We start from the raw sequence: 27,660 nt of genomic DNA, 5'->3' as shown, positions 1-27,660 counted from the left end.
CAGTAGAAGCCGTGGGATGTTCTGGAGTGGGGAGGAGCCCTCTGGGCGTGGCTCTGGAAAGAGGTCAGCATGTGGGTGTGGGGGCTGGACCTAGAATGGGGGAAGGGAGCTGGGGCTTCGAGGATGCGGATCCAGGGTCCAGGACAAGCGTGGGGAGGCCTAAGAGCAGGGTGCAGGTGGGGAAGCAGTAGGCCTGGACCTCAGATGCATCCTGGCTGAGCCCAGCACCTGCTGCTCCCCCAGGTGACCAGTTCTCCTGCCCGGTGCACTCCTGGAGCACAGGGGAAGAAGTGGCTGGAGACATTCTGAGGCACAGGTCGGCACCTGGAATGCCCCACCTAGAACATGCTTGTGAACCTGGGAAGGAGGGAGGGGAGGGGCAGAACACCAGATCCCCCGTGGGGTCCGCTGTGGTCCTGCTTGGGGTCTGGCTTATGTCCCAGGGTTTTCCTAGGCAGTACCTGTTGGCTGCGTGCCTCATTTCTGTCCCTCCATGTGCTGTCACCAGGGGGCTGACAGATGGCTGGCGTGGCTGGACAGTGGCCATGAAGAATGGGGTCCAGTGGGCAGAGCTGGCAGGCCATGACTACGTGCTGGACCTGGTGGCGGATCTAGAGCTGCTCAGGGATTTCCCGAGACAGAAGTCTTACTTCATTGTGGGTGCAGAAGGGCCCGTGGCCGGCAGGGGCGGCCCCAGAGCGTAGGTGGCTACCTGAACCCTTCGTGCAGATGGCCTCTCCCAGCGCAGTGCTCCCCTCCCAACTGCTGGCTAGGAGCTGAATTCTAAACCTAGGCTTTAAGGAATCTCTGCACCCAATGTGGGGCTCAAACTCACAACCCTGAGCCCTAGAGTGAGATGCTCTACTGCCTGAGCCAGCCAGGCACCCCATTTTTAAAGGAGGAGAGTCAGCCGTTTCCAGGGCCCAGAGGAGAACATGGTGGTGGTGGGGGGGGGGGTGATTCTGGGAGGGCCATGATCTCGCGGGAGGTCAGCTGCTCCTTGTCCCCCCTTCCCTACAGGGTGTTTGGGAACAGCTGGGACTCAGACTCGGACACTCCCACCAGACCGGAGCCCCAGGGACATGTGCCCAAAGTGGCTGACTCCGATGGGTACTGCAGCCACAATGAGGACCGTACAAATGGGGAGACTGGGGCCCGGAGAGGGACAGCGACCCACCAAGGTCAGCCAGCAGTGGCCACTGTCTCTGGTGGGGAGGGATCCTGGGGAGTGTACAGGGTGATCAGCAGGAGAAAATAACTTGACTTTTCTGTCTCCCTCACACACCAGACTCAGACAGCCTTGGAGAACCCTCTGTGCCCCACAAGGGACTGGACTGCTACCTGGACAGCCTCTTCGGCCCCGTGCTGTCCTACGGGGATGCGGTAGGCTTGGGATGGGATGTTTGCAGACAGCTGGGACCGCATGTACACATCAAGTCACACACCCGCAGGGTGACACAGGAGCCTCTCCCAGCCAGGGCCTGGGAGTGGTTTGTCTCATCTGGGTCTCCTGGGGGCCAGAGGAGGGTGTCCTCATGGCTAGGGAGGCTCCTGGCTGGGACCCCAGAGGGACCCACGGCTGAAGGTTCAGCCCCCTCCTCTGGTGAGAGCCAGCCCCCTCAGGCACCCTTACTCATTCTGGGAACTCCCAGGAGCCCCTGCGTGGCATGATATGTGGCCCTGAGCAGGATACAGCTCCTCTTTGAACCTGTTTACTCCTCCGTGGAGGGCAGAATGGGTTGGGGGTTTGCAAGGCTGTGGGGGTACTGCCTGGGATGCTGCAGGGGCAGAGGCTGGGCGTGAGCAGACACTGGGCTGGCGGGAGGCCCCCGGGACAGAGGAGGTGGCCGGTGTCAGGTGCCCGTTGCCTTGGAACCTCGGGAGTATGGCATTGCGGCAGACACTTGAGCCATCTGCTGTCCCCAGGACCTGGAGAAGCCAACAGCCATTGCCTACCGCATGAAAGGGGGAGGCCGGCCTGGCGAAAGTGGCAGCAGCAGCACTGAAGACCCCCCCAGGAGACCCCCAGAGCCAAAGCCAAAGCCAAGTCAGTGCCTACCGCCAGGGTGGTTCCAGGGTTGGGCAAAGAGGAGGCCCCCCCCCCACCGCTGGTTCTCGGGGCTCCTTCACAGGCGAGAATGGGGGCAGCCATGGGTGTGGTGGGGGCGAGTCAACGGCAGGGTGGGGGTTAGATAGGGAATTCCACTTCCCTCCATCTCTCACCCCTTGGGATCTACGCCCTCCGACTTGGCTCCCCCAGTCCCAGGCCTGGATGCCTCCACGCTGGCTCTGCAGCAGGCCTTCATCCACAAGCAGGCCGTGCTACTGGTGAGTGCCGGCTGGGCTGCGGGAGGTGCCCTGAGCACGGGCCCGCCTGGTCACCACCATCACCTCTTCCCAGGCCCGGGAGATGACCCTGCAGGCCATGGCACTCCAGCAGCAGCCCCTGAGTCCCGCCCCAAGGCCCTTGCTCCCAGAGGTGAGCCCGGCTTGCCCAGGTGAGCACTGCGCTGCTCCAGGGCATCATGGTGCCTCTCTGAGCCCATCCTGGGCAAGCACGGGGTCCCTGAGAACGGGCTGATGTGTCCCAGGAAGCGCACCTTCTTCCCTGTTCTCTGCAGAAACCCCTAGCGCCAGAGGCATGGCCGAAGTTTGTAGGCACGGGACCCCCAGCCAAACCCGTGCTCCTGCGCTCCACTCCAAAGCCCTTGGCCCCGGCCCCTCTGGCCAAGGCCCCAAGAGCCCCCACCAAGCCCGTGGCTGCCCCCATTCTAGCTCAGGACCGGGCTTGTCCAGAAACCTGTGAGTGTCCTATCCCAGCAGTGGGGGCTTCCCAGGACAGGACTGAGGGTGTGGTTGTGCTCCTTGTGGCCTTATCCTGTCCCCGCCCCTTGCCCACAGCTTCGCCCTGCCCGGAGCTGGTCCGGTATTCAACACTCAACTCGGAGCACTTCCCGCAGCCCACACAGCAGATCAAGAACATCGTGAGGCAGTACCAGCATCCTCCCCGGGGAGGCCGGCCCGAGGCCCTCAGGTCAGCTGTGCCCCGACCCCAGCCCTCCAGCCCTCTGGACGAGTGGCCTCCTCACCGTGCCTGAGTGCCCATTAGCAGTGTGGCCATCTACCCAGTTAGCAGCAACCTTTAGGGAGTGAGTTTGTTTATGATCTAGATGAGCCCTTTAGGCAGAGGGGAAGGCCCAGACTGCTGCTCTCTAGGTTGTGCTGTGTGATCTCAGGCCAGTCTCTGATCTTCTCTGGGTTCTCATGTGTAATGATGGGGGTCGGGGGAGGGGGGTGGAGGAAGAAGTTCCCTGTCATAGGAATTTGTGGCTGGGAAGAAGAAACTCACGTCCAATCCACCAGGAAGGATGGCGGAAAGGTGTTCGTGAAGCGGCCAGACCCCCACGAGGAGGCGCTGATGATCCTCAAGGGGCAGATGGGCCACCCGGCGGCAGCCTCTGGCAGCCAGGTGAGGGGCGGTTTCTGGCTGGGCCCAAGCAGAGCAAAAGACAAAGCGGGGCCTTGGAGAGCTTCAGCAACTAGCTGCCCCCACGAGCTAAGACCTGTTGCCCCCTGAGCGCTCTCTTTGTGGTGGGGACAGGTGCCTAGAGAGGCCGTGGCCTTGGTGAAGCCAGTGACCAGCACACCACGGCCATCCATAGGACCCACTCCAGGTGAGGGGCCAGGAGGGGAGGAGGGGCAAAAGGCTGCCGTCTGAGTGTATGAGGAAGCCTGTGTGAGCACAGGTGAGTCCTGGGCTACATGTCAGTGGCGTGCGTGTGTCTGTGTCCCCGAGCCCACGTGGAAGTACCAGGTGGACACTTGTGTAAGCATGCCAGCACTTAAATAACACTGACTTCAGGCCAGGCCCACTCTGGCCTCACTGAATCCTCACTAAAATCTTTCAAGGAAGTACTATTTTTGTCTATATGTTACAGATGGAAAACAGACGCAGGGAGGTTAGTGACTTGACCATGATCACACAGTTCAAAAGTGTCAGATCAAGTGTCTAAACCAGCCCTCCTAGCATCACCATTGGAACCCTAATCTTTACGTTCTCTGCCTATGGTAACTACAGTGAATCTTAACGGATGTAAATCAGCTCGCATCATGTCTGTGCCAGAAATTCTCCCGTGACTCTAAGGATGAACTCCAGACTCCTCACTATGGCCTATGAGACCCTGCATGATCTGCCCACCTTCCCAACCTCATCCCTTCCCACTATCCCCTTGGCACACACAGTTCCTGGAACACAGCAAGCCCACTCCTACCTCAGGGCCTTTGCACTTGCTCTGCTTAGAATGCTCTTCCTCAAAAGATCGTTGCATGCCTTCTCATCGTTCCAGTCTTGGCTCAGTGTCTTCTCAGAGAGGTACGCCAGATCACCAAGACCAAAGGGTCCTCACAGACCAGCCCCTAGACTCTTTCCCAGCTAGCCCACATTTATTTCCAGCCCAGCTCCTAGAATTGAGAGCTTTGTTGTTTCTTAATTGTCTGTTCCACCTACACCGATCACGAGACTTTAAACACAAGGGCGGGCTCTTTGTCTATAACGTTCACCGTGGTACCCCCAGCCTTTAGCACAGACCTGCTGCATATACGAGGGTGTTGCATGTATGTGTCAAATGAAGGACTGAGCCAGGGTTGAGTGGTAGGATTGTACAGGTGTGCCCTCAGGATTGGTATGTGTGCAGCCTGGGGTGTGGGAGAGCACCCAGCCCCCGCCCCTTCCCCGACAAGAGGTCGCCCCTTTGTCCCCTTCCTCATCAGCCCTGCCTCTCTCACTCATGCCTGTCCCACTCACTGTGCTCCCCAGTGGTGCCTTCGCGGTCCCTGGAGCCCCCCGAGGAACCCCTGCAGACGCGTCTGCACCGCCTAGTCAACCCCAACTACTACGGCTACCAGGATGCCCCCTGGCGGATCTTCTTGCGCAAAGAGGTACCCGGCCAGGGTGGAGCCAAAGCCGGGGCTGATGGGGGCAGGGCCCCCTCCCTAGCAGAGAGCGGGGAGGAGGGGCGGGAGTGGGGGCACAGGAGCCTGGTCTGAGCCAGAGGGCAGAGTCAGAGCCAGGGGCCCTGGTGGTATGGAGCCAGCCGTATCTGGCTGGGGGTGGGGCCGAGTGTGAGGCACAGTGAGGGGACTATCCAGAGGGCCTCACGGGAGCCCCGATCCCGCAGGTGTTTTACCCCAAGGACAGCTACAGCCACCCTGTGCAGCTGGACCTCTTGTTCCGGCAGGTGAGGACTTCTCTTCCCTTTCTGGCTCGGTGTACTCATCAGGGCAATGGGTACATAGACTAGCCGTCTGCCGATTTCACTTTTGTACTCTTAGATTTGGGGTCCTTGACCACAGTGAGGATGGGAGGTTGTTCTAGTGAATTTCCCACCCTCATGGACAAGGTCAGCAAGCCCACGGTTCGATTTAACCAGACACACGGATTGTCTGCGTTAGATGGGACTCAGAAGTCAAATCCGAGCCCTACCACGTGGATGAGGAGACTGAGGCCTAGGAAGGGCAGCACTGGTTGTGGAAAAGAGGAGAAAGGGGAGGGTCCTTAGTAAACGAGATCTGATTCACACAGATGACCCCACTGCTCTACCAATAGGACCCTCTACATTCCCACTCACCCTGGAACCGTCCAGCCTGAGTTCCCAGCTGGGGTGGGGGGGGGTCCCACGAGCTCCCTGCGTTGTGGCCCCTTCCCACAGATCGTCCACGACACGCTGTCCGAGGCCTGCGTGCGCATCTCCGAGGACGAGAGGCTCAAGATGAAGGCCCTGTTTGGTACCACAGGGGGAGGGAAGGGACGTTGCTGGCACAGCCAGCCAAAGCCAAGCCGGCCCTTTCCAGAGGACGGACCCAGCCCCATTTGCCTCCCAGACACCCCTGGCCTCTTCCATGGCCAGGCTGCCACTCTGAGTTCAGTTTTGCCTAACACAGCGTGTGGCCCTAGTCATCCTGTCTGTCCCTGGATCTTAGTTTCCCAGTGTAGACAGTGAGGACACACTTTTCCAATACGTTCTTTCTGGGTGTCAACCTCCCTCCCTGCAATGTGGGCTGGCGGGGGAGGGGAGAGACCCATCCCTGACCTGACCTGGCATCCCTCAGCCCAGAACCAGCTGGACACGCAGCGGCCGCTGGCAACAGAGAGTGTGAAGCGGGCCGTGGTCAGCACCGCACGCGACAGCTGGGAGGTCTACTTCTCCCGCCTCTTCCCAGCCACGGTGCGAGCCCCCTGCCAGCCCCTGCTCACCCAGAGGCTTCAGGGATGAGGCTAGGAGACTCTCACATGTCCCTTATCCCCACCCCAGGGCAGCGTGGGCACTGGCGTGCAGATCCTAGCTGTGTCCCACACGGGCATCAAACTCCTGCGGATGGTCAAGGGCGGCCGGGAGGCTGATGGGCAGCTGCAGGTTCTGCGCACATACAGGTGACCGGGAGGCAGGCAGGCGAGAATGGGGTCAGCTGGAGACGGGGTTAGCGGACTGGCATTAGCATTTCCTCACCGACTCTTTCCCAGCCAGTTACCGAGTGCCTGTGATGTGCCAGGCTCTGTGCCAAGCCCTATAAGCAAGCCCATTTTAGAGATGGGGAAACCGAGGCTCAGTGAGAAAAGTTGCTCTCAGGTCAGCCAGGAAGCAGATGAGCTAGGAGCCCATTACTACCCTCTCCTGCCTTTCAGACCACACCTCAGCCCTGCCCTCACAGAGCTCACTGTGCAGCGAACGGTGTCTGTGTGGTGAACAGCCAAATTTTAGTGCAGCCGGGAAGGGAAGGGTGTTCTGACATAAGACCTCACTGAGTCCTTGGGCCCCCTCCCCTGCCAGCAGCCCCTTTTGTTCTCTGTCACACAAGGACAGGAGTAGAGCCTTGTTCATCGGTCGCGTGAAAGATGCAGAGAATTTGGTCAGTGGGTGAAAGAGATACGTGTGTGGGCAAAACCAGGGGGGTTGGATCAAGAGGCAAAACAAAAAAAAGAGAGAAAGGCAAAGGGTAGTGAGGGCTGGAGTGTCAGTTCAAAGGGTGATGAGAAGTGAGCTGGAGCCATAGGCAGGATGGGGAGGGGACGCTGGGCAAGTTCTCAGGTCCCCCGGTGGCAGGGGCAGGGGGGCTGAGGCGGGGCTGGGCTTTGGGAATGGTACAGGGCAGAATGAGAAGGATGGGTGGGGAGGAGGGCACCTCTGGCCAGGGAGCCCTGCCTCCATGCCACTTTCCCGTTCTCCAGCTTTGCGGATATCCTGTTTGTGACCATCCCCTCCCAGAACATGCTGGAGTTCAACTTGGCCAGCGAGAAGGTCATCCTCTTCTCAGCCCGAGCCCACCAGGTCAAGACCCTGGTGGATGACTTCATCCTGGAGCTGAAGAAGGTCAGGATCGCCCTACAGATGCCCCCCTCCTCAGGTGCTGGGCCCCTGGCCCCAGTGGGGAAGGTGGGGCCAGGGGCCTCACCATCAGGTGGGGGATGGAATGGGTAAGCCCTGTGCATGGACTCTGGGGCCTGGGTTCATCTGATTCAGGTCTCCAGTGGTTTACACGGCCCCCCTTCTACTTGTACAACGCCCTTTCCTCTCTCACCTGGGGAATGTTCCCTTCCCTGATGAATCAGGAAGGAATACCTATGGAGGAGAGGAGCAGGGGAGTGGCCCCAGGCTTCTGGGAGGAGGGGGATGGGACTGCAGCCCCTCACCCTGCCCCTGGCTGACGCAGGACTCAGACTACGTGGTCGCGGTGAGGAACTTCCTGCCCGAGGACCCGGCCCTGCTGGCCTTCCACAAGGGCGACATCATTCATCTGCAGCCCCTGGAGCCACCTCGAATGGGTCAGGGCCGTGGGACGGAGCGGCTACGGGAGGGGGAGGCTGGGCAAGGGGGCCTCCCTCCAGGGGCTGATGTAGACTCCACCCCCAGGCTACAGTGCCGGATGCGTGGTCCGCAAGAAGGTCGTGTACTTGGAGGATCTGCGGCGCAGAGGCCCTGACTTTGGTGGATATCCCCGATCCCCCCGGTCCGGTCTCCAATGCTCCCAAACCTGGAAAAGCTAAACAGTCTGCCCCGGTTTCACGCACTCACACCGCAGATGCTCCGTGGGGGTTTCTCGGTGCCCCAGGGGGGGTCTGGCCCGGCCAGGTCTCCTCGGGTGCCTGCTCTGGCCAGCCAGGTCCTCCTGGTGGCCACCTAGCCCAGCTCTCTGCCTCCATATCTGGATGTGGGGTCTCCATGGGTATTCGTGTTCCCACGCATGTGGCCCGGGTCTCTCTCTCTCTCTGCCTGGGAGTCTGCAAGCATCGTGTTTTCTGCTCCATCTCCCGCTGAGGGAATGTCTTCCCTTCCCCTGTTTCCTCGTCTACAGATAGGCTCCGTGACATGCCTCCCTCACAGAGCACTGAGGCAGGGTCAAGAAGGTGCTCGAGTATACCTAGAGGGTCCCCTGAGTCCCAAGACGAGACCCTCCTGTTTGTCTCAGACCCTTTACCTCCCCCCCCCCCCCCCCCCCAGGCTGGAGGTTTGGGACCATCCACGGGCGTGTGGGCCGCTTCCCTTCTGAGCTGGTGCAGCCTGCGGCCGCCCCTGACTTCCTGCAGTTGCCAGCCGAGCCTGGCCGGGGCCGTGCTGCTGCGGTGGCCGCTGCGGTGGCCTCCACGGCTGCCGCACGGGAGGTGGGCCGCAGGAGGGAGGTGAGACCGGCAGGGCCAGGTGATGGGGCTGAGACGGCGGAGGTGGGTGGGTGGCGGTCAGCCCGACTGTGGAGGTGGACAGGAGCAAGGTCGTCCTGGCCGGGACAGGGCGAACTTGGTAGGGTTAGCCAGATGTGTGACCCATGGCATCCCACCAGAGGGGGTTGGAGGTGTGGCCAAATGGGGTAAGGATGGTGGGGGTCAGCAGAAGGGTTGTGATGAGGCCCGTGGGGCAGCACCAGCCTGGGGGCCAGCAGGTGGTCGACCTGGGAGGGGGTGGGGCCAGCCGAATGGGGCAGGGTCAGCCTTGTGGAATGGAACCAGTGAGGGGCGGAGTGAGGTAAAACTAAGAAGTGAGGGGCAGGGTCAGCTAGGACTAAGCAGCTGGGGAGGCCAACCCCAGGATGGGATGTGTATGGTGGGGGTGGGGGCAGATGTGGCAGGGCTGGGGGGTCAGGGGGTCAGCTGGACATGTGGTAGGTGTGACCAGGCAGAGGGTGCCAGGACAAGTGAATGGCGGTGGGGCCAGATCAGGTGGGGTGGGGGGCAGCCTGAGAGGGTCTGGCCAGAGTCATCCTTGAGTGTGACCAGGTGTGACCGGGTGTGGCAGGGCAGGCCCTCTTAGCTCTGGCCCTCCCGCAGGGTCCCCCAGTCAGGGCTGGCTCCCCTGACCGTGCGGAGGACGGCCTGACTCTCCCACCGTACACGATGCTTGAGTTTGCCCAGAAGTATTTCCGAGACCCTCAGAGGAGACCCCAGTGAGTGGTGGCCCCACCCCTTATCCTCACTCTGAGGAGGGGAGGGTCTTTCTGGGGCTTCTCCCAGCCATCCAAGGCGGGGAGACCCCACTTCTGGCAGGGGGATGAGAAACCACCCCGATGTGAGGTCCGCCTGCGGCCTCCGCTTCTGGGAGCCACGGGAGCCTTCGTGCCTGGTTGACTGACATTGGGTCAAGAACATTCTGTGTGGGAAAAGGATGTAGCCAAAGGCTCGGAGACAAGACTTGTCAGTAGCACCTGTTTCCTGTTGCAGGGATGGCCTCAGGCTGAAATCCAAGGAGGGTCGGGAGTCTAGAACCTTGGAAGACATGCTTTGCTTCACCAAGGTGTCCAGCCCCAGGCCTGTTTCCCCATCTGTAAAATGATGATGCCAGAGCCCCCTCCCAGGCCCCTCGGGCAAACAGTCTTGTCCTCAGTGGGACCCCTCCCAGCCCTCAGCAGCCTAAGGGCCTGGATTCCTCCCAGGAGCAGCATCCCTCCCACTGTCAAGCCTGTCTCCTTTTTTGTGAGGGGGACTCTCCTGTCTCGTGTGGCCCTCCTCTTTCTGACTTGTCCGTCCGCCATCATGACACGGACCCTCCCTCCCCCCACAGACCCCACTCCAGGAATCTCTCATCGAGCTCAGCGACAGCAGCCTCAACAAGATGGCCACCGACATGTTCCTAGGTGTGGGGTTGGGACTGTGGCCAGGGCCTTGGGTCAGGGGGGATCCAGCACTGTGTGACCCTGCTCGTCCCACTTCTGTGGCCCTCAGAGTCTTCCCCTCTCCTCAACTCAGACCTGGGGACCCTTTAAGGGAAGAGGAGCCTCCCAGCTGCCTTTGGCCATGGCCTCCCAGGGACAGACCCAACCTTGGGATGCCCTGGGGTGAGTGGGCAGCTGGGTGTCTGGTGGCCTGAGTGGGACAGGTCTTTCCTACAGCTGTGATGAGGTTCATGGGCGATGCCCCGCTGAAGGGCCAGAGCGAACTGGACGTGCTTTACACCCTCCTGAAGGTCAGTCCAGCCGATTTTGTCAGATGCTTCCTTTCCTGCTGTGTGGCTCAGTTTCCCCATCTGTCAACCAAAGTTTCAGGACATGGGGGTGGGAAGCCCAGAGAGGAGTACATCCTGCAGGTGGGGTGGGGGCTGGGGAAGGGACCCCAGGCTTCTCTCCAGGAGCTCACCCTGTTCTCGTGTGCCTGATGTGTGTGGTGTGGGCCCCGGCATGGCCTCGGCATGTGACCTGGCCTGCCCTCCTTCAGCTGTGTGGGGACCATGAAGTCATGCGGGACGAGTGTTACTGCCAGGTTGTGAAGCAGATCACAGACAACACCAGCACCAAGCAGTGAGTGAGCTGGGCCTTTACCTCTGCCCTCTTGTCCCCACTCTGTGTCCTTGCTCTAGGAGGGGCCAGTTCAGCCTCTCACCTGCCCAGGCCTTCCCTCCTGATTCTCCCCCCTCATTCTCTCCTTCACTCAGTAGGCAGAGTACACGTACTTCGAATTGCCGGGTCTGGGACAAGACCCGTCGTCCTCTGAGAAGCCGTTGTCCTCTGAGCTTCAGTTTCCTCCTTTGTAAAATGGCAGGAGTAATGTGTATGTCCAGGTTCCTGGTTGCACGCGACAGAAGCCCAGTTCAAGCTGGTTTAAGCAAAAGAGTTCAGGTGACTAAAAAGTCCAAACGTGGATTCAGGCATAGCTGGATCCAAGGGTCATTAGGAAGCAGTCTTTCTCTATATTCCGGATTTGCTTCTCTCTGTGTTGATAACGTTCTTAAGTACTATCTCCAATATGCTGGTAAGATACCAGCTCTGGAGACGCATTTTCCAGCTCAGTAATCCTAGGGAAAGCAAGATTGACCCAATATTTGTAGCAAAAATGACCCAATCCAATCTTATTGGCTTACTTGGTCCCGTGGCCATTCCTGAGTCAGCCACAATGGCTGGAGGATACAGAGATTTGATTGGCTGGTACTGGGCCAAATATTTGTCCCCAAACCAATCACCATATCCAAAGGAAGACCGAACCCTTAATTGGCCAGACCTGGACCAGACCCTACCACTACTCCTCACGGTCCCAGCAGGCACCCCCTTGCCCTCCTTCAAGGACCTTCACCCAGGAGCCTCCACAGAGGGATTCTACCGGGGAATCCTTGTGGGGTGTGTGTGTGCGCACGTGTGTGTGTGTGTGTGTGTGTGTGTGCACGCGTGCGTGCATGTCCGGCGTGTCACGTCAAGGGCCTCATCTCCTACTTTCCCTGTCTCCCACCCTGGCTTCCCGAGCAGATCGTACCTCCTGCGTGGCTTTGGGGCCCACCCGCCCTCCCGTCACTGGCCAAGGAGGAGCATCCTCACAAGACAGGAGCTGCCCGAGAGCCAAAGAACTCCAGCCTAGTCCTGGAGACTCCTGGCATGGCCCTCCAGGGCTGTGGCCACCCGCAGTGTGTCCCTGTGTGTGTGTTCCTGCAGGGACAGCTGCCAGCGAGGCTGGAGGCTGCTGTATATCGTGGCTGCCTACCACAGCTGCTCCGAGGTCCTCCAGCCACACCTTGTTCGCTTCCTCCAAGATGTGAGCCGGACTCCGGGCCTGCCCTTCCAGGGTGAGGGGCCTGTCTTCGTGGGGATTGGCTGGGAAGCCAGCCGCGGGTGGAAACGCAGAGGGCTTGGTCCCTCACATGCACATGTTTACTCGTATTAATTCTGTCCCCAGACACTTGCAGGGGTCCCGCAGGGGCTGATGTGATGGGTTATCCGATCTAACGCAGAGAGTGGCATGTCAGGGAAGACTTCCTGGAGGAGGTGTGGCCCTGGGTAGTGAGCACATGGAAGGGATTTCTAGGTGGACTGAGTGGCAGGAGCAAAGGCCTAGAGGTGGGCATGTGTGGCATGTGGGAGAAGGAAGGAGGCGGCAGGGCCTGGAGTATGGGGCGAGGCCCTGCTTCTCTGGCCACTGCAAATCAACAAGGGTCTTGGGTGGGTCTGGGCAGGGGTGAGGCCCAGCCGGTGGCAGGGTCTCAGCCTCTCTACTCTAAAAGTATGGAGGGAAGGGGCCGGTCCTCGGCCTTACCCCCACCCTTGTTTCCGAAGCAACCCCTGGATTTCCCCTTAAAAACGTTTAGGGCTCTGTGGTCCTCATGGGAGTCATGAAGAAGATAGGAAACCTCTCAATTTGTCTGCCTCTGAATCCTCTCTCTCTTTTTTTTTTTTTTCAGTTTATTTATTTTGAGAGCGTGCACACAAGCAAGGGAGGGGCACAGAGAGAGAGAGAGAAAGAGAGAAAGAATCCTAAACAGTCTCCGTGCTGTCAGCACAGAGCCCTAGGTGTAGCTCGATCCCATGAATCCCATGAGATCACGACCTGAGCCAAAACCAAGAGTCGGACACTTAACTGAAAGAGCCACCCAGGCGCTCCATGAATCATCCTCTTCGATTTGGTTAACATTCCCAGAGTCTAAGATGAATAGACCCAGCTCCATGAGGCAGGGCTCCCAGACCCATGAAGACAGCAGAACGTGCCCTAGAACTCTTGCCTCGACCTCCCCAGAGCAGGGTGAGGGCACATTTAATACAGAGAAACTTGGTGGAATCTTCTGCCCTGGACTCTGAGTGAAGGAGGGCAGTTGGCAAGGGGGTCTCAGCTGGCAGGGGCACAACCACATTACCATAGCCACGCAGCCTGTTGGGGACATACCCCCCCCCCGCCCCCCCCCAGTCAACAGCTGCAGGTGACGGCTATTTCCAAGGCTCCTAGGCAGCCAAGGGGACTGTGGGCTAGCCAAAAGGCTTTAACCACGTGAGCTGTGGGTTCGAATGCAGCTCTTACACTCCAGCTCTCAACCTTGGGCAAATCACCGTCTCTTCCTGAGCTGCTTCCTCGGCTACCAAACAGGAGAGTAAATGCCCCATAGGCCGTGGAGAGAAGCCAGTGGGCTCATGGCTGGTGGCCAGAAGAGCCTCTTTGCCCCGCTGCCTACCCCGGGCAAGGCCTTGACTCCCTGTTTCTGTAGGGATTGCCAAGGCCTGTGAGCAGAACGTGCAGAAAACCTTGCGCTTCGGTGGCCGCGTGGAGCTCCCCAGCAGCATGGAGCTTCGGGCCATGCTGGTGAGCATGGAGTGGGGGGTGGGGGGTGGGGGCACGTCAGGATGAGTGTGAGACATGAGCCCTGTCCAGAGACCCCGTGTGCACTCACTGCTCAGAGATGTGCCGTCAGGCCCTATCAGGTCCAGGTGCACAAGTGTTCCTGCACAAGCCTGTCCAGAGCCCCGTGGCTCAGGGACTAACATTGGCAGGGGACAATTGCTGGCCCGGGTCCCAAGTCCTAGCCTCTCTCATCTCCTCCCTTCTCTTTGTCCCAGGCGGGCCGCAGTTCCAAGAGGCAGCTCTTTCTTCTCCCCGGAGGCCTTGAACGCCACCTCAAAATTAAAACATGCACCGTAAGTGAGGGAACGTTTCTGGCAGGCAGGTGCTGGAGGGGTCGGGGCACCTCAGCCTCTGGGGTGGACCTGGCTCAGAGTCGTACTGCAGAGGCAGAATTTGAACCCTGAGTCTCTCAGACTCCAAAAACGGTGCTCCTTCCCTGCATGAGGCTGATTGGCAGTCCTCAGAGGATCCTTTGTGTCCCTGCAGAGGGCCTGAGGAACTCTGTGCCTGGGCTCCCGGGGCCTGGGTGGACTAGGAGGACAGAGATCAGCTTGGCTGGCACAGCCTCACCTTCCTCCCTGCAGGTGGCCCTGGACGTGGTGGAAGAAATCTGTGCTGAGATGGCTCTGACTCGCCCCGAGGCCTTCAGCGAGTACGTCATCTTCGTTGTCACCAACCGAGGTGAGCGGTCAGGAGGACTGAGCACACTGGGCCCGGCCTTGTAAGGCCCAGGTCAGATGCCACTTCCTCCAGGAAGCCCTTGCTGCCTTGTGTAAGACATTTCCTGGGCGCCAAGCACCCCCAGCTCTGTACGTTTGTCTTGCCTACCAGACCCGAAGTTCATGGAGGACTGTGCCCTCCCTGACTCCTGCCTCTGCCCTTTCGGGCCTGTTCAGCCGGGAGCATGTGTGCCCTGCCCTCAGGGAGCTTATATCCTATTTTTTTTTTCCTTTTTTTTTTTTTAAATTTGAAAGATTGAGAGTGTGAGCAGGGGAGAGGCAGAGAGAAAGGGAGACAGAATCTGAAGCAGGGTCCAGGCTCCGAGCTGTCAGCACAGAGCCCCACACGGAGCTTGAACTCACAAACTGTGAGATCGTGACCTGAGCCGAAGTCAGACGCTCAACCGACTGAGCCACCCAGGTGCCCCACACACAGTCGGGATTTAAACCCCAGCAGATTGGCCTCAAGAGTCGGGGCTTTATCGTCATGACACGTCCCTTCTTCAGTACGATGTTACTGAAGATACGGGATGGGGAGCAGAAATGTCAACGCAAGAAGGAAAAACTGAAACGTCCCTCACAGACTCAGATCCCCTCACTGGCAGGCCCCAGTCCTCCCCACCCTCCGCCCGTTCCAGGAACCCGGCGAGAGGTCTCTCCTGAAGGAGTTCTGGAGAAAGGCACCCATTGGTCTCATGACCTGAGGTCTGTTGTGCTTCTCCTTGTCCCCAGTGTCCTCTGGGAGGGGGCTGGGCTTCCTTTGAGCAGCACCCAGGGCACTTTCCAAGACCTAGGTGGGCTGCAGCTTTGACTGGAGTTATTCCCATCCCTGGTCATCGACGTTCCACAGACACTGGGCACCCTGTTCCACAAACATGCTCTGCTTTAGGGAGGACTCCGTGTCCTGGAGTGGGGCCGCGGCCTCGCCGGGGGTCTGCACATAGGCTGTCCACCCGCCCCCGGCTCTCCACAGGCCAGCACGTGTGCCCGCTCAGCCGCTGTGCCTACATCCTGGACGTGGCCTCGGAGATGGAGCAGGTGGACGGTGGCTACATGCTCTGCTTCCGGCGTGTGCTCTGGGATCAGCCACTCAAGTTTGACAATGAGCTTTATGTGACCATGCACTACAACCAGGTCAGCGCGTGTGGTCCACTCTGCTGCTCTGGAACCTTCCAGGCGCCCCCGTGTGAAGTCAGACTGCACAGCCTTGGCATCTGGTGCCTTCATATTTCCAGCCCCATTTCTAGCCCTGATGCCCAGGCTCCCTTGCATGGACTCTGCGGTGCGGTCTGACCATGTCGCCCTCACTACCTAATTCGTGGGCCTTTCCGCCCGCCATCGCTCCATCTGCCCTGTGATTCCTGCACTTGTGCTCACCTAAGTCCTCGCTGCCAGGGCCGCCCCAAACAACACCTCTTTTCCACGAGGCGGCTCTGACTTCCCCTTTCCTCCTGACTTCCTCCTCTGAATGCACGATCTGTCCCTTGTCTAAACGCCCGACCAGCTCTTGCTGGCATTGTTATTTTTGTCTTCGTGTTATTCCCTTTTGAGATTCAGGTAAGTCAGGACCATGGAGTTTACAAAACCTGGGTTCTCCCCTCCTGTGCTCACACTGGTGGGAGGGATCGGACAGAGGGCTCACGTTTTTGTCGAGCTGGTGCCAAAGCTTCCGCTATTCCAGGTACAGAATACTGCCACTCAGCCTTCACGGCCTCATGCTGTGGCTGTTGACGACCAGCCCTGTGCAGCCGGGTACGGGGTTAGTGAAGCTGCCGCCTACGGGCCAGCAGCATCCCTTGGGAACTTGGGAGGATGCAGATCCTCTAGTCCTGCCCCAGATCGAGTGTATCGGGGTCTCGCGGTGCTCCCCAGCATGCACAACTGGTGCGTGCCCAGTTTTCAGAAACCCCGGACCCCTGGCCGTTCCTGAATGCTGCATGCAGGTGTCCACGACACTCTTTCCCGGCCACTGTGGGGACTCCCACAGGGGCTTCGATGCCATGGCCCCCACAACTCACCCTCACGTGCCTATTCCCCAAAGCCCAGGGAGGGTGCAGGCTGCCCCAGCCCCGAAGCCAGTGGGACTGGAACTATTAAAATTGCACGTGTCCCCACCTTCCCCTCACGAAGGCAGGAGCGCATGCCTGCCTGCAGGCCCTTGTGGAATTCTCCCCCACAGGTCCTGCCCGACTACCTGAAGGGCCTCTTCAGCAGCGTGCCGGCCAGCCGGCCCAGCGACCAACAGTCGCAGCAAGTGTCCAAGCTGGCTTTGCTGCAGCACCGGGCCAAGGACCACTCCTACCTGCCCAGCGTGTGAGCACCTGCCCACCTGTCAGCCTCCTCCCCCTGCAGCCCCCCACCATCCCTCAGGCCCTGGGCCCTGCTCTTGCGCCGGTGTCTGGGAAGCTGGCTGGGAAGGAGCGGCTGGCCTGGGTCTGGGGCTGAAATCTTTAGCCTCGCAGCGTGAGCTGGGACTCGGCCTCCTTCCACAATAGGTTGCTTCGGGCTGGTATTCATAGCTCAGAGAAAACGGAATGATCAAAAAGCTTTTGAGATACACGCACCCTGTGGCCACAGAAGCGTTCACCTCAGTGTCACCTACAACAGCAACCCCAACCCCTGACAACAGGAGGTTCCTTAAATAAATTCTGGGGCGTCCGGCAGCCTTTAAGCCGACGTCCCCAAAGAGGTGATGAATCAGTCATCCTAAGACTTTTGGTCTCAGAATATTTTTACTCCCTTAAAAATAGGACCCCAAAGAGCTTTCATGTACGTGGGTTGCGGTATCAATATACTTACCCGCGTCAAAGTTGAAATTGATTTATTTAAATATTGATTTCTTATTTGAAAAATAAGTCTGATGTATTATGCTCGAACATGAATAATTGTATGTTGTAATAACGTGAGAAGTAAGGATAACTCAAGTAGTGTAAATTCATATTACGCATTAATGCAAACAACTTATAAAAAGCTGTATTTTCCAAAAAGAATTTAGTGAGAAGAGTGGCAACGGTTTTCCATTTTGCAGATCGCTTTACCAGCTGGCTTAACGGAAGGCCGTTGGATTCTCAGATGTGCTTTTGCACTCAGTCTGCAGGGATCTCACATGTCATGTGGCCTCTGGCAAATTCCCCTGCACATTTGTGAGAGAACGGGAGAGGAAAAGGCCAAATAACGTCTTAGCATTATTAGGCAGGTGGCTTTGACCTCCCAGACCCTCAGCCACACCTCGAGAACCCCTGGGACGAATAATAGTAAAGGTAACGTAGGTACAGTGTATGTCCAGGAGCTCGTAATACAGTAAGTGCTCAATATGTAAAGCTCTTTTTTTATTATAATTTTAAGCAAAAGGCCAAGGAAGCACATAAAGTTATAACCCCAGTCCTGGAAAACAAAAATCTCACTGAGTTTTCCTTTTTGGAAGGCACTCTGCCTGCGTTACCTCAGGTCATCTTCCCAACTACACTGTATTTTCCCCCTTTACAGATGGGAAAACTGAGGCTCACAGAGGTTATCGGGCTCACTGAAGCTTACCCAGTAAATCGTGGGGAACTGGAATCCAAACCTAGGGAGGCCAGGTCCAGATGCCAGGCCTTTACCCGAGCAGTATAAAGAAGGAAAGCTGTTGCCCCAGGGGTCTCTTGGGGGAAGGAGGCTCCCCAGACTTTCTCCCAACCTTTCCCCAGTCTGTAGCCCAGGGCAGCTGGGATGGGCTGGCATTGCTGTTGGTGTTTCTCAGATGCCCCAAGAGGCAAAAGGGGGCTTCCCCGAGAGAGCCAGCATGTGTCCGAGAGAAAGGACTGGAGTAGGGGGTCTGATGGCCCTAGGGGTCCAGCCTGGGACCCAGTGCTTCCCTGCCCCATCTCTGACCAGCTGCTGGTGGTTGCTCTGCCTACCCTGCTATTTCCCCCACCCTTGTGCATCTCACCCCTGTGGCCTGGGCTTCTCTTCGGGGATCGGGGCTACAAAGGACTGACGCACCTTGGGTCCAAGCTTCGGCCCCCCAGTTCGCCGAGTCACTGTGTGACCGAGGACTAGTCGGGGACCTTCTCAGAACCTCAGTTCCCTCTTCTCCAAACAGGGAGCCTAGTGGTACCAGCCAGGGTTATGGAGCGCCTGCTGTGTCCCAAGACGCTGAGCGAGCACTTGACAGCCAGCATTTAGCCTTCCAGGGAGGGTGCAAAGATCACATCCATTTGGCCTAACCCTGCCCCGCGGTGAGGATGGGCTGAGGCCCTGCACGGAGCACGCGTGGTGGTGGCCACTCAGGATCGCTTTTCCCCCCACGTGCAGGCGAGAGGTCCAGGACTACATCCCGGCCCAGCTCTACCGCACCATGGCTGGCTCGGCCTGGCTCAACCTGGTCGGTCAGCACCGGCAGCAGACGCAGGCTCTCAGCCCCCACCAGGCCCGTGCCCAGTTTCTGGGTAAGAGTCTGGGGCCGGGGGAGATCATCACGGGGTGCTCTACTGATGAGGGGGCCCGGAGGGTGGGGACGGAGGCACCTTTTTCTTTGCACCAAGGCATTTTCGGTGCCAGCCAAGCTGAGCGCCTGCCCGGAGAGAACACTTTTCTAAAATTGCCATCAAGGCAGCACCTAGGCTCTGGGTGGCCCTGGGCAGCTGGGGCGGCTGGAGAGGTGGGGGGAGCCCCGGGGCGAGGACCCATACGCTGGACACAGCCGGGGGGAAACTCAGGCTGCAGGTTGGCCCTGGCCGCCGCGCTGACCGACCGCCCCCCTCTCCCCACACCAGGCCTCCTCAGCGCCTTACCCATGTTCGGCTCCTCCTTCTTCTTCGTCCAGAGCTGCAGCAACGTGGCCGTGCCGGCCCCCTGCATCCTTGCCGTCAACCAGAACGGCCTCAACTTCCTCAGCACCGAGACCCATGTGAGTGGCCTGCGCCTGGCCCTGCCCCTCGTCCCCTTCTCCTCTGAGCCGCACTGCCTTCCGGGGGGCGGGCGAGCTGTGTGGCCGCGTGACCTCAGGCAACATCTCTTCCCCACCGCGAGCCTCACTTGTCTATCTGGAACATGGGGATAGTGGTGCCCGCCCCACGGGGCTGCGGTGAAGGTGAAAGGTCAACCGTGAAAAGCGCTCCAACAGCGCGCAATCTGCTCAGGCTGCTGTGACCAAGGTCCGCACCCCTGGGGCTCCAACAACAGACATTCATTTCTCGCTGGTCTGGAGGCCGGAAGTGGGGGACCAAGGTGCTGACAGGGGTGGTTTCCTCTGAGGCCTCTTTCCTTGGCCCGTAGATGGCCGCCTTCTCCCCGTGTCCTCACGTGGCCCTTTCTCTGTGTGCACACCCTTGGTGTCTTCCTCTTCTCGTAAGGGCACTGGTCAGGTTTGAATTGAGCTCACCCTGACCGCCCCCATTTCAACTTCATTTCCTCTTGAAAGGCCTTGCCTCCAAACACAGTCACATTCTGAGGGGCTGGGGGTTAGGACTTTATTTGGAGGTGATTCTAGGAGATGCTGGAGTGAGGAAATGAGACCAGGAAGGGACCCCTCACACACCTTGGGAACGCACCTTCTGGAAGAGTGTGTTAGCAGCAAGTGGCCCCTGTGGGGACTGGCGCTCAGTTGAGCTGGGGGCCTAGGAGATAGCATGGAACATGCCCTTGGAGGATACCCTCTGTTCTGGGGGCGAGGGAGCTGGGGTATCTCCCTGCCGTGTCGCCCTGTGTCATTAATCAAGGCATTAACTCTCATCACTCTGGCTTTCCCTGTTTGTGCTCCGAGTTTGCTCCTGGGGGCAGAAAGAAAGCTCCAGACAAAGAGAGGCAGGTGTTAAGAAGCAGCTTTGATATGAGGGTCAGGGCACCACTGGCATTTACTCACCCTCGGATCCCAACCATTCAGGACAGTGCCTGGCACGCTGTTAGTGTTTGTTGAAGTCCAGAGAGGTAAAGCGACTTGCCCCAGGTCACCCAGCAAGTTGCCGGGGAACTGCTACTCCAGCCGAGACTTGCCTCCTGCTGATGTGATCTCAGGGGAGAGGCAAGCAGGGGTGAGACTGTCCCACCCACAAGCCTGTCTCCTCCCCTCCCCCTCCAGGAGCTGATGGTGAAATTCCCCCTAAAGGAGATCCAGTCCACTCGGACCCAGCGACCCACGGCCAGCTCCAGCTACCCGTATGTGGAGATCGCCCTGGGGGATGTGACAGCCCAGCGCACCATGCAGCTACAGCTGGAGCAGGTGACCGAGCCCCGGCACCCAGGCCTTGTCACCCGGCCCCTCCCTTCATTCCACTCACCAGGCTCTCCACTGGGCCTGGCTGTATAGTAGGTCAGGTCCTGGCCATGCCCCAGACAGTGTCCAGCCCAGTGCTGGGGACAGATCTAACCCAACTGAGCATAGAACTGCAGGTCATTAGGGTGGTCTCCCAGTGAAGAGTCTTGGCAGGGAAAGAAGGGCCTAGGTTATTTGCAGTATATTGAGGAGTTTGATGGGGAACAGGGGAGACACGGGCAGGGCAGGGGAGGTCTTGAAAGTCCTTAAATGCCAAGCTAAGAATCTGGGGCATTCTCCTGAGGGCACTAGAGAGCCAGCCATAGAGCGTTGTTGAGAGGCAGAGACACAGGAAGTTTGAGGAAGTTCACGTGGACTGAGGCTTGGAAGATGGATGGTGGGGTCTGGGATTGAAGGGAGGGAGGGGGAGTCCCCGTGTGATAGACAAAGAAACTCAGGTCCACCTGCCCTGTACCTTCCCATATTTGCAGCAATTATGGCTGCTCTTTTAAAAGCATGACTGACAGGCTCCTTTCCAAGTCTTATATTCCTGGAGTGAGAGTTCGCACCCCATTGAGAGAGAAGACTGAAGCCGAGGGACAGGTGGGATCAGGGCTAGGGCCTACGCACAGCTGCCCTTGCCAGCCTCCCACACCCCCTCAAGACCTGGGCCTAGGATCAGCCCCCACGTGAGGGCCTGCCTTGGAGGGGCTGACTTCCCAGGGCAAGAGGGAGGAACTCCCACCGCCCCAGCCCTGCCTCTGAGGGACACAACAGAGCCCTTTTGGCTCCCTGGGCCCCTTGGTGAGCCTGCAACTCAGGACCAAGCTCCCCAGTCTGCTTCCTGCCACGCCCCAATCCCACTTCCGCCAAGCCCACCACCCACCCTGGCCTTACGTTCTGGCCTAGCCTGCATCCCAGAACCCTCCTCTCTGAGCTCCCAGCACAGCGGACCTACCTCCTGCTGTTTCTTGGGCTCCTTTTTCTGCTGCCCCCTCTCCTGGATGACCTCTAAATGTTGCTGAGTCTGAGCCCTCCCTCCGGCACCCTTTCTGGCCCTGAGAAAACCGCATCTGCCGTGACAGCCCTCGTCTTTCTGTCTCCTGCTCTGACCCCTCGTCCTCTCCCCCCCGGAGACCAACAGGCCTCTCCACCTTACCTTGGAACCTTCCCGGGCACTCAGGCCCTGCCCTAGAGGTCCTTTCCATCCCTGTCCCCTCCTCTCCTCACCTCTCTGGCCTCTGCTCTCACCCCCTCCCCTCTGCTCATAGCCATGGCCTCTTCCAGCTCTCTGTTGCCAAGCTTGCCCTCCCCTCTCTGCCCCAGACCCTTTCTACTCCCTGTTCCCTCCACCCGAGTGCTCTTCCCTGGTTCGTTACAGGGCTCCCTCCCTCCTTCCCTTTATTTGAGTTTCAGCACAGACATCACTCTTTCCAGAAGCTTTCCTGAGCCTCCTCCCTGATATACCACTATCTCCACCTTGGCAGACCTCATTATGGCTTGCAGATCAGTTATTTGCTTACATATTATGTCTCCCCACCAGAACGCCAGCCCCAAGAGGCCAGAGCTGTGTCTGTTTTGTCCGCGTTGTGTCCATAGCACAGCAGTGAGCCTGTAGTAAATGCTTAGTAAGTGGATAGTTGGATGGATGGTTGGAGGAGGCCTTTTTGGCTTTTCTACTTCCTTGCAGACCCCACTGCTGCCACTTCTGCCTCTGCCTCGGGCATGTTCGAGGTTGGGGGGACACATCCATTCAACACATAACCATTGAACATCTCTACATAGCAGGCCCTGCACTGGCTGTAGGGATACCGAAGTGACTGAGACCCCCCTCAGCCCTGACCCTCATGGAGCCCCAGGTCAGAGAATCTCTTCGGTAAACCGTGGTCAGTGCTGAGAAAGGTGTAGCTGAGCTATCTGGCATGTAATCAGCGAGGGCTTCTAAGAGGAGGTGATGTCTGAGCATAGCAGCAGTGCAGCCGACAGTCCTAGGTCCCCGTGTGGCCCACCTCTGACAGGCTATCCCTTGAAGGGATCTCAAGGGATCTGAGGTCCACCCGCCCCGCTTCTTCTCAAGCTTCAGTTTGCACACCTGTCAAATGTGCAACAATCCCAGTAAGGCCTGGCATCGTAGCACGTGGGTGGCAGGGTTGGCTAGAGGACTGACTGGAGCAGAGGACGCCCATCATACGTACTCTGATCTCATTACCAGAGGTGGCCCCTCCGGGGTGGGGCAGACACCGCTGAAGTCAGCACAGAGCACTTGGCAGTGTGGCCTTGGGCCTCCTGCTACCTGGGTTCAGGTCCCCATCAGCTACCAGATGTGAGGTCTGGGGCAAGTGGCTTCATGGCCGTGTCCTCACTTTCCTCGCCGGTGGAATGGAGTCTGAAAGTGTCTGCCTCATAGGGACACGGTGCCGACTAGAAGGGGTAAGATGCCAGAAGCTGTCAGGACAGTTACAGCTCAGTGAGTGCTGCCCTTTATGCTTACCTTCTCTCCGAGCAGCCCCTGTGCCCCCTGCCCCCCGGAAGTCCCTGCGGGGATCCCACCACCACCTGGGTCTGAAAACCACACTCGGGTGGATTTGCCATAATTTTCTTCTGCCTCGTACTCCGTACCCCATCCAGGAGCCCGGAGGCTGGGCCACCGCTTATTCTAGGCTGTGGGTGCCCGTGTTGACCATGGCAACGCATAGTTAGAAACTTACCACTCATTGACTAGACTAAGATTTTTTTAATTTTTAAAGGCTTTACACGAAATAAAATCTCACGGAATCCTCACCACAACCTGTGAGGCAAGCAAGCCCTGGTAAACGGGGACCCTACTGGCCCCAGGTCACACAGATCACACTCGGCAAGGCCAGAAGCAAACCAGATGCACTTGATCTCCTGCTTACTTACCCCTTCCAGCCTATTAACCCGACAATTCTCCCTTCCGGCTCCTCACGCTCCTCCCGGGACCCTGGGGGAGGTGGGGACAAAGGTGGGAGCCACTAGTCCTCACCCCGAGGCATGAGCCGGGGAAGCATCGGCGGGGCGGGTGCGTGGACTCTCACGGTCTCTCCTGCAGGGCCTGGAGCTGTGTCGAGTGGTGGCTGTGCACGTGGAGAACCTGCTCAGTGCCCGGGAGAAGCGGCTTACGCTGCCCCCCAGCGAGATTACGCTACTCTGACCCGGCCCCCAGCCCTCCAGCTGCCCTCTGCCGGAAGGCTTGCTGTGTGGCCCCAGGGGAGTTACTGGGCCTCTCTGGGCCAGTGACCCCTGTAAGGGGCCAGACCCTTGCTGGAGGAGAGACCAAGAGGTGGTAGGAGGAATGACCTAAGTCCCCGGGGAACCTGAAATGACAGATGCAGAGTTGGGATGGAATTGCAGTGTGCGACCTTGAGTCAGATAACAGGAGGAACTTCCAAAGGCGGGGCTGTGGGGCCCTCTGTCACATACCCACTGTGGGCCCCGCCCCTGACTCCCACCTGTGGTAGAGAAGCCCCACACCAATGGCCCAGTCAAATTGGACTTTGTGTGTGGCTTACCCACGTTCTGATGTTGAAATCTGCGCCACGTCCACATCTCAGCCCCTCATGCGTCCTCCTTGAGTGCTCCCCACGCAGCCGCTCAGCTGGGATTTGTGACCCTTGGTCATTTCTATGCAAAAACGTGTGCCTGGCGGCCATTCCCCTCTCCAGCCAGTTGGCTGAGGAGCTGGAAAAGAAGCCTAAGGAAGGAGGCAGGAATTGGAGCCCCAGCTGTGCTCCTGGCTCACTACCCCTGAACAAAGCTTCCTGCAGAGACCTCTGTCCTTTCCTCTCCCTTCAGACCCCTGTCCCCCAACTCCATACTTCTTAGGTAGCCCCATCCCAGTCCCCCGTCATTGGATGGGTCACACAAGTTTTGAGAGTGGTGTAGTGGAGGGAGAGAGAAGTTTTATGTCAGGGTTGGGGAGGAAGAAGTCTGGGAAAGGCTTCCCAAAGAATGGGACATTGGGGTTGGGTTTTGAAGGATGGGTAGGAGTTTGTTAAGAATAGATGGAGGGGAGGGGAATGAACATTCCAAATGGCAAAAACAGTGTTTGTTCTCTACTGTATCCCCCAGAGCCTAGGACAATGCCTATCACAGAGTAGGCACTTGAAAAATGCTTGTTACATGAAAGAATAAATAAATGTTGATGGAAAGTGTTGGTGCTTTGGGGAACTTGTGAAGGAGGGAAGCACTAGTCTCGGGAGAAGAAGGCCTGGCAAGTATGTGAGGGCATAAGTAGCTGGAGCCACGGTGCCCGAGGAAGGATTTATTTACTCCATCAATACCTATTTTTTTAATTAAAAAAAATTTTTTTAACATTTATTCATTTTTGCGAGACGGAACGTCAGGAGGGGGGGAGAGGCAGAGAGAGAGAGGGAGACACAGAATCTGAGGCAGGCTCCAGGCTCTGAGCTGTCAGCACAGAGCCGACATGGGGCTTGAACCCATGGACCGTGAGATCTTGACCTGAGCTGAAGTCATACTCTTAACCAACTGAGCCACCCAGGCGCCCCTTAATTTTTTTTAATGTTTATTTTATTTTGGCGCGTGCGCGAGAGAGAGACAGAGCATGAGCAGGGGAGGGGCAGAGAGAGAGGGAAGAAGACACAGAATCCGCAACAGCCTCCAGGCTCCCAGCTGGCAGCACAGAGCCCGATGCGGGGCTCTAACTCACAAACCACAAGATCATGATCTGAGCCGAAGTCAGTCGTTTAACCGACTGAGCCACCCAGGTGCCTCTGAGCCACCCAGGTGCCTCTCTATCAGTACCTGTTAAGCACCTACTGTGTCCTAGCCAGCTGCCAAGCCCTGGGAGTTGCTCACAGTTAAAGAACCATACGCCATGACAAAATCTGGGAGTGGGAGCTAGCTAGCTGATGAGGGGAGGGAGCAGCATGTGCAGAAACCCTGGAGGGGACATCACCAGTGGAGGACTTGAGGCTGAAGAGGCCAGCAGGGGGTATTGAGTAAGGCTTGCTACGCTAAGGATGTGTGATTTCATCCCAAGAGTCACGAGGAGCCTTCAAAGGTTTTTCAGTGGGAGACGGGGGCATCTGCTCAGATCATACTTTGAAAAGATCATCCCGGCCACAGAGCAGAGTGAATGCAGGGGACAGGGAGACCAAAGTAGGGGGGAGCGGCTGTAGCATCAGCTGGGAAGCTCTGTGGTGCAGACACTGCTGGTGATGACAAGTGCAGAGGAGTTGTTATCTCTGGGGGATCGATCCAGCTGTCCCGAGACAGGAAAGGTCAAGGAACAGCCCTTCACGCACATACCGCAGGGCTGTCCCACCTTCACCCGGCAGGCTGGCTTCCCCAGAAAGCAGCCTGGCCCCGACGTGAGGAGTCCAGTGCATATAGCTGATTAGGAACATGGGGCAAGTGGAAAAGAGGAGGCCGAAAGAGTGAGTTATCCATCGGGCTGCCCCTGCCACAGTCACTCTGCCCAGGTGAGAGGCGAGAGGCCTTGTGGGCTTCAGAATACAGGTGGGCCATGTGAGTGAGGCCCTTTGGAAGCGGCCCCTTGAGGTTGAGGGGTCCTGCTGGTACGCGTGGGACAGAGAGGAGCCTCTCAGCCCAGCCCTGGCCAGACTGCAGGTTGGTGAGCTGGACAGGTGACTGAAGTCTGAGTTTTGGGGGTGGCCTGGTACATGGCACTGGATAACCAGAACACCAGAGCTTTTGGATTTCAGGACCTGGGCCTTAAGACATAAGGCTCGTGCTTTTTTTTTTTTAATGTTTATTTATTTTTGAGAGAGAGAGAGAGAGAGCAGGGGAGGGGCAGAGAGGGAGAGAGACGATCTGAAACAGGGTCTGCGCTGACAGCAGAGAGCCCGATGCAGGGCACAAACTCACGAACCGCAAGATCATGACCGGAGCCGAAGTTGGATGCTTAACCAACTGAGCCATCCAGGTGCCCCATGGCTCATGCTTTTAATAGCTGTTCTGGAGACTCATGATAGCATCAGCAATTCAGGCCCTTGTAAAAGGAGGTAAAAATCCCCACATGGCAGAGTGGAGAGAGTTGGGGGTGACAGAAGAGTCAGCCCCTGCTGTGTTCCCCAGGCATCCTAGGCCCCTCTGTCTGGGCCAGGACCCAGAAAGACAGGAACTCCAGGTAAGTGTGGGGAGATCCAGAGCGAAGGGACCAAGCCTCAGGGTTCCCAGACTAGTGTGTGGTGAGAACAATAAAGGAGAAATGTCTAGGCGGCATGGGAGTCTGAGACAGTCAACTGGTAAAGGCTTGAGGTCCCAGATGGGTGTGACAGGATGTGCCATATTTGGGCACCAAAAAGTAACCAGAAGGACTTCATTGCTACCCCTGTGTGCAACAATAGGCTAGACTTGGTCAGGTTCTGGTGTCCAGATACTCCCCTCCCTGCCTCGGGGTGCCTCCGCTGCCCAGAACCCACAGGCCTATTGAGAGAATCTTGGCTTGGTAGTTGAAGGCCCAGGCTGTAAAGCCAGAGAGGCCTGTGTTCAAATTGCACGTTTGCTGATTAGCTGTGTGTCCTTTTGCAAGCTCCTTGCCCTCTGTGAGCCTCTACGCCCTTCTTTGGAAACTGGAAACACGGACAGAAGTGTTAGAGCAAATACCTTCTAAGTGGTCATCGTTGGGTCCCGCATAGGATACAAATAGATGTCTGGGGTGGGGAGTAATTTTTTTCTTTAAAAAGCTCATTCTTACCAAGTTTTTACTCTGCACCAGGCATTGTACATGTACTGACCCATTTAACCCTCAAAGTACCCCCAGTTAGTTGGTACTATTTTTGCCATCTCATATATGGGAAAACTGAGGCCCACAGAAATGAAGCAGGTGACCTGTAAGCCTAGCCAAGATTCAAACACAGGCAGGCTGGCTCCAGAGTCTGCTTTCTCTTGTGAGGCTCTGAGAGGTGAGGGCTCTGGCTCTAGAAATCAGGAAGGAGCACATGGAAGTTTTGGATGAGGTGCCTGGGATGGGAGGGGTTGTTGAGACCTAGAGAAGAGATGAGCCTCATTTTTGCCTGGGTGAGGGGAGCTGGGCTCCACAGAGGAGACGCTGGGAGTTTTTCTCATTACTGAGATGGTAACCTCTCTGTCAAGCAGGTGTGCGAGAGTCCAATGCCCTGTTAGAGGGC

At 57.9% G+C, this 27,660-nt stretch overlaps 1 protein-coding gene across 1 annotated transcript in view; it reads left to right on the top strand.

Moving 5' to 3' along the window:
* The window catches only part of MYO15A (myosin XVA), a 51,699-nt gene extending 26,948 nt beyond the window's left edge, over window positions 1–24,751 (top strand). The window contains exons 31-65 of the mRNA XM_042916190.1: window positions 244–316; window positions 509–700; window positions 1,021–1,181; window positions 1,289–1,383; window positions 1,927–2,047; window positions 2,261–2,328; window positions 2,402–2,479; window positions 2,622–2,802; window positions 2,902–3,034; window positions 3,364–3,469; window positions 3,602–3,674; window positions 4,817–4,938; window positions 5,178–5,237; window positions 5,709–5,784; window positions 6,109–6,224; window positions 6,312–6,430; window positions 7,226–7,367; window positions 7,708–7,819; window positions 7,908–7,982; window positions 8,496–8,674; window positions 9,317–9,432; window positions 9,707–9,779; window positions 10,047–10,119; window positions 10,375–10,448; window positions 10,697–10,779; window positions 11,902–12,032; window positions 13,440–13,534; window positions 13,789–13,866; window positions 14,158–14,254; window positions 15,266–15,426; window positions 16,472–16,605; window positions 18,586–18,719; window positions 19,047–19,180; window positions 20,351–20,491; window positions 23,595–24,751. Of these exons, the coding sequence (XP_042772124.1) occupies window positions 244–316; window positions 509–700; window positions 1,021–1,181; window positions 1,289–1,383; window positions 1,927–2,047; window positions 2,261–2,328; window positions 2,402–2,479; window positions 2,622–2,802; window positions 2,902–3,034; window positions 3,364–3,469; window positions 3,602–3,674; window positions 4,817–4,938; window positions 5,178–5,237; window positions 5,709–5,784; window positions 6,109–6,224; window positions 6,312–6,430; window positions 7,226–7,367; window positions 7,708–7,819; window positions 7,908–7,982; window positions 8,496–8,674; window positions 9,317–9,432; window positions 9,707–9,779; window positions 10,047–10,119; window positions 10,375–10,448; window positions 10,697–10,779; window positions 11,902–12,032; window positions 13,440–13,534; window positions 13,789–13,866; window positions 14,158–14,254; window positions 15,266–15,426; window positions 16,472–16,605; window positions 18,586–18,719; window positions 19,047–19,180; window positions 20,351–20,491; window positions 23,595–23,696 (3,908 nt within the window). The 3' untranslated portion in view covers window positions 23,697–24,751. The remainder of the gene's footprint in view (window positions 1–243; window positions 317–508; window positions 701–1,020; window positions 1,182–1,288; window positions 1,384–1,926; window positions 2,048–2,260; window positions 2,329–2,401; window positions 2,480–2,621; window positions 2,803–2,901; window positions 3,035–3,363; window positions 3,470–3,601; window positions 3,675–4,816; window positions 4,939–5,177; window positions 5,238–5,708; window positions 5,785–6,108; window positions 6,225–6,311; window positions 6,431–7,225; window positions 7,368–7,707; window positions 7,820–7,907; window positions 7,983–8,495; window positions 8,675–9,316; window positions 9,433–9,706; window positions 9,780–10,046; window positions 10,120–10,374; window positions 10,449–10,696; window positions 10,780–11,901; window positions 12,033–13,439; window positions 13,535–13,788; window positions 13,867–14,157; window positions 14,255–15,265; window positions 15,427–16,471; window positions 16,606–18,585; window positions 18,720–19,046; window positions 19,181–20,350; window positions 20,492–23,594) is intronic.
* The last annotated feature ends 2,909 nt before the right edge of the window (window positions 24,752–27,660 follow it).

Source organism: Panthera leo, chromosome E1, assembly GCF_018350215.1.
Source record: "Panthera leo isolate Ple1 chromosome E1, P.leo_Ple1_pat1.1, whole genome shotgun sequence".
Classification (NCBI taxonomy): domain Eukaryota; kingdom Metazoa; phylum Chordata; class Mammalia; order Carnivora; family Felidae; genus Panthera; species Panthera leo.
The sequence above is the reverse complement of the archived record's forward strand: the minus strand, read 5'-3'. Positions and strand labels throughout refer to the sequence as shown.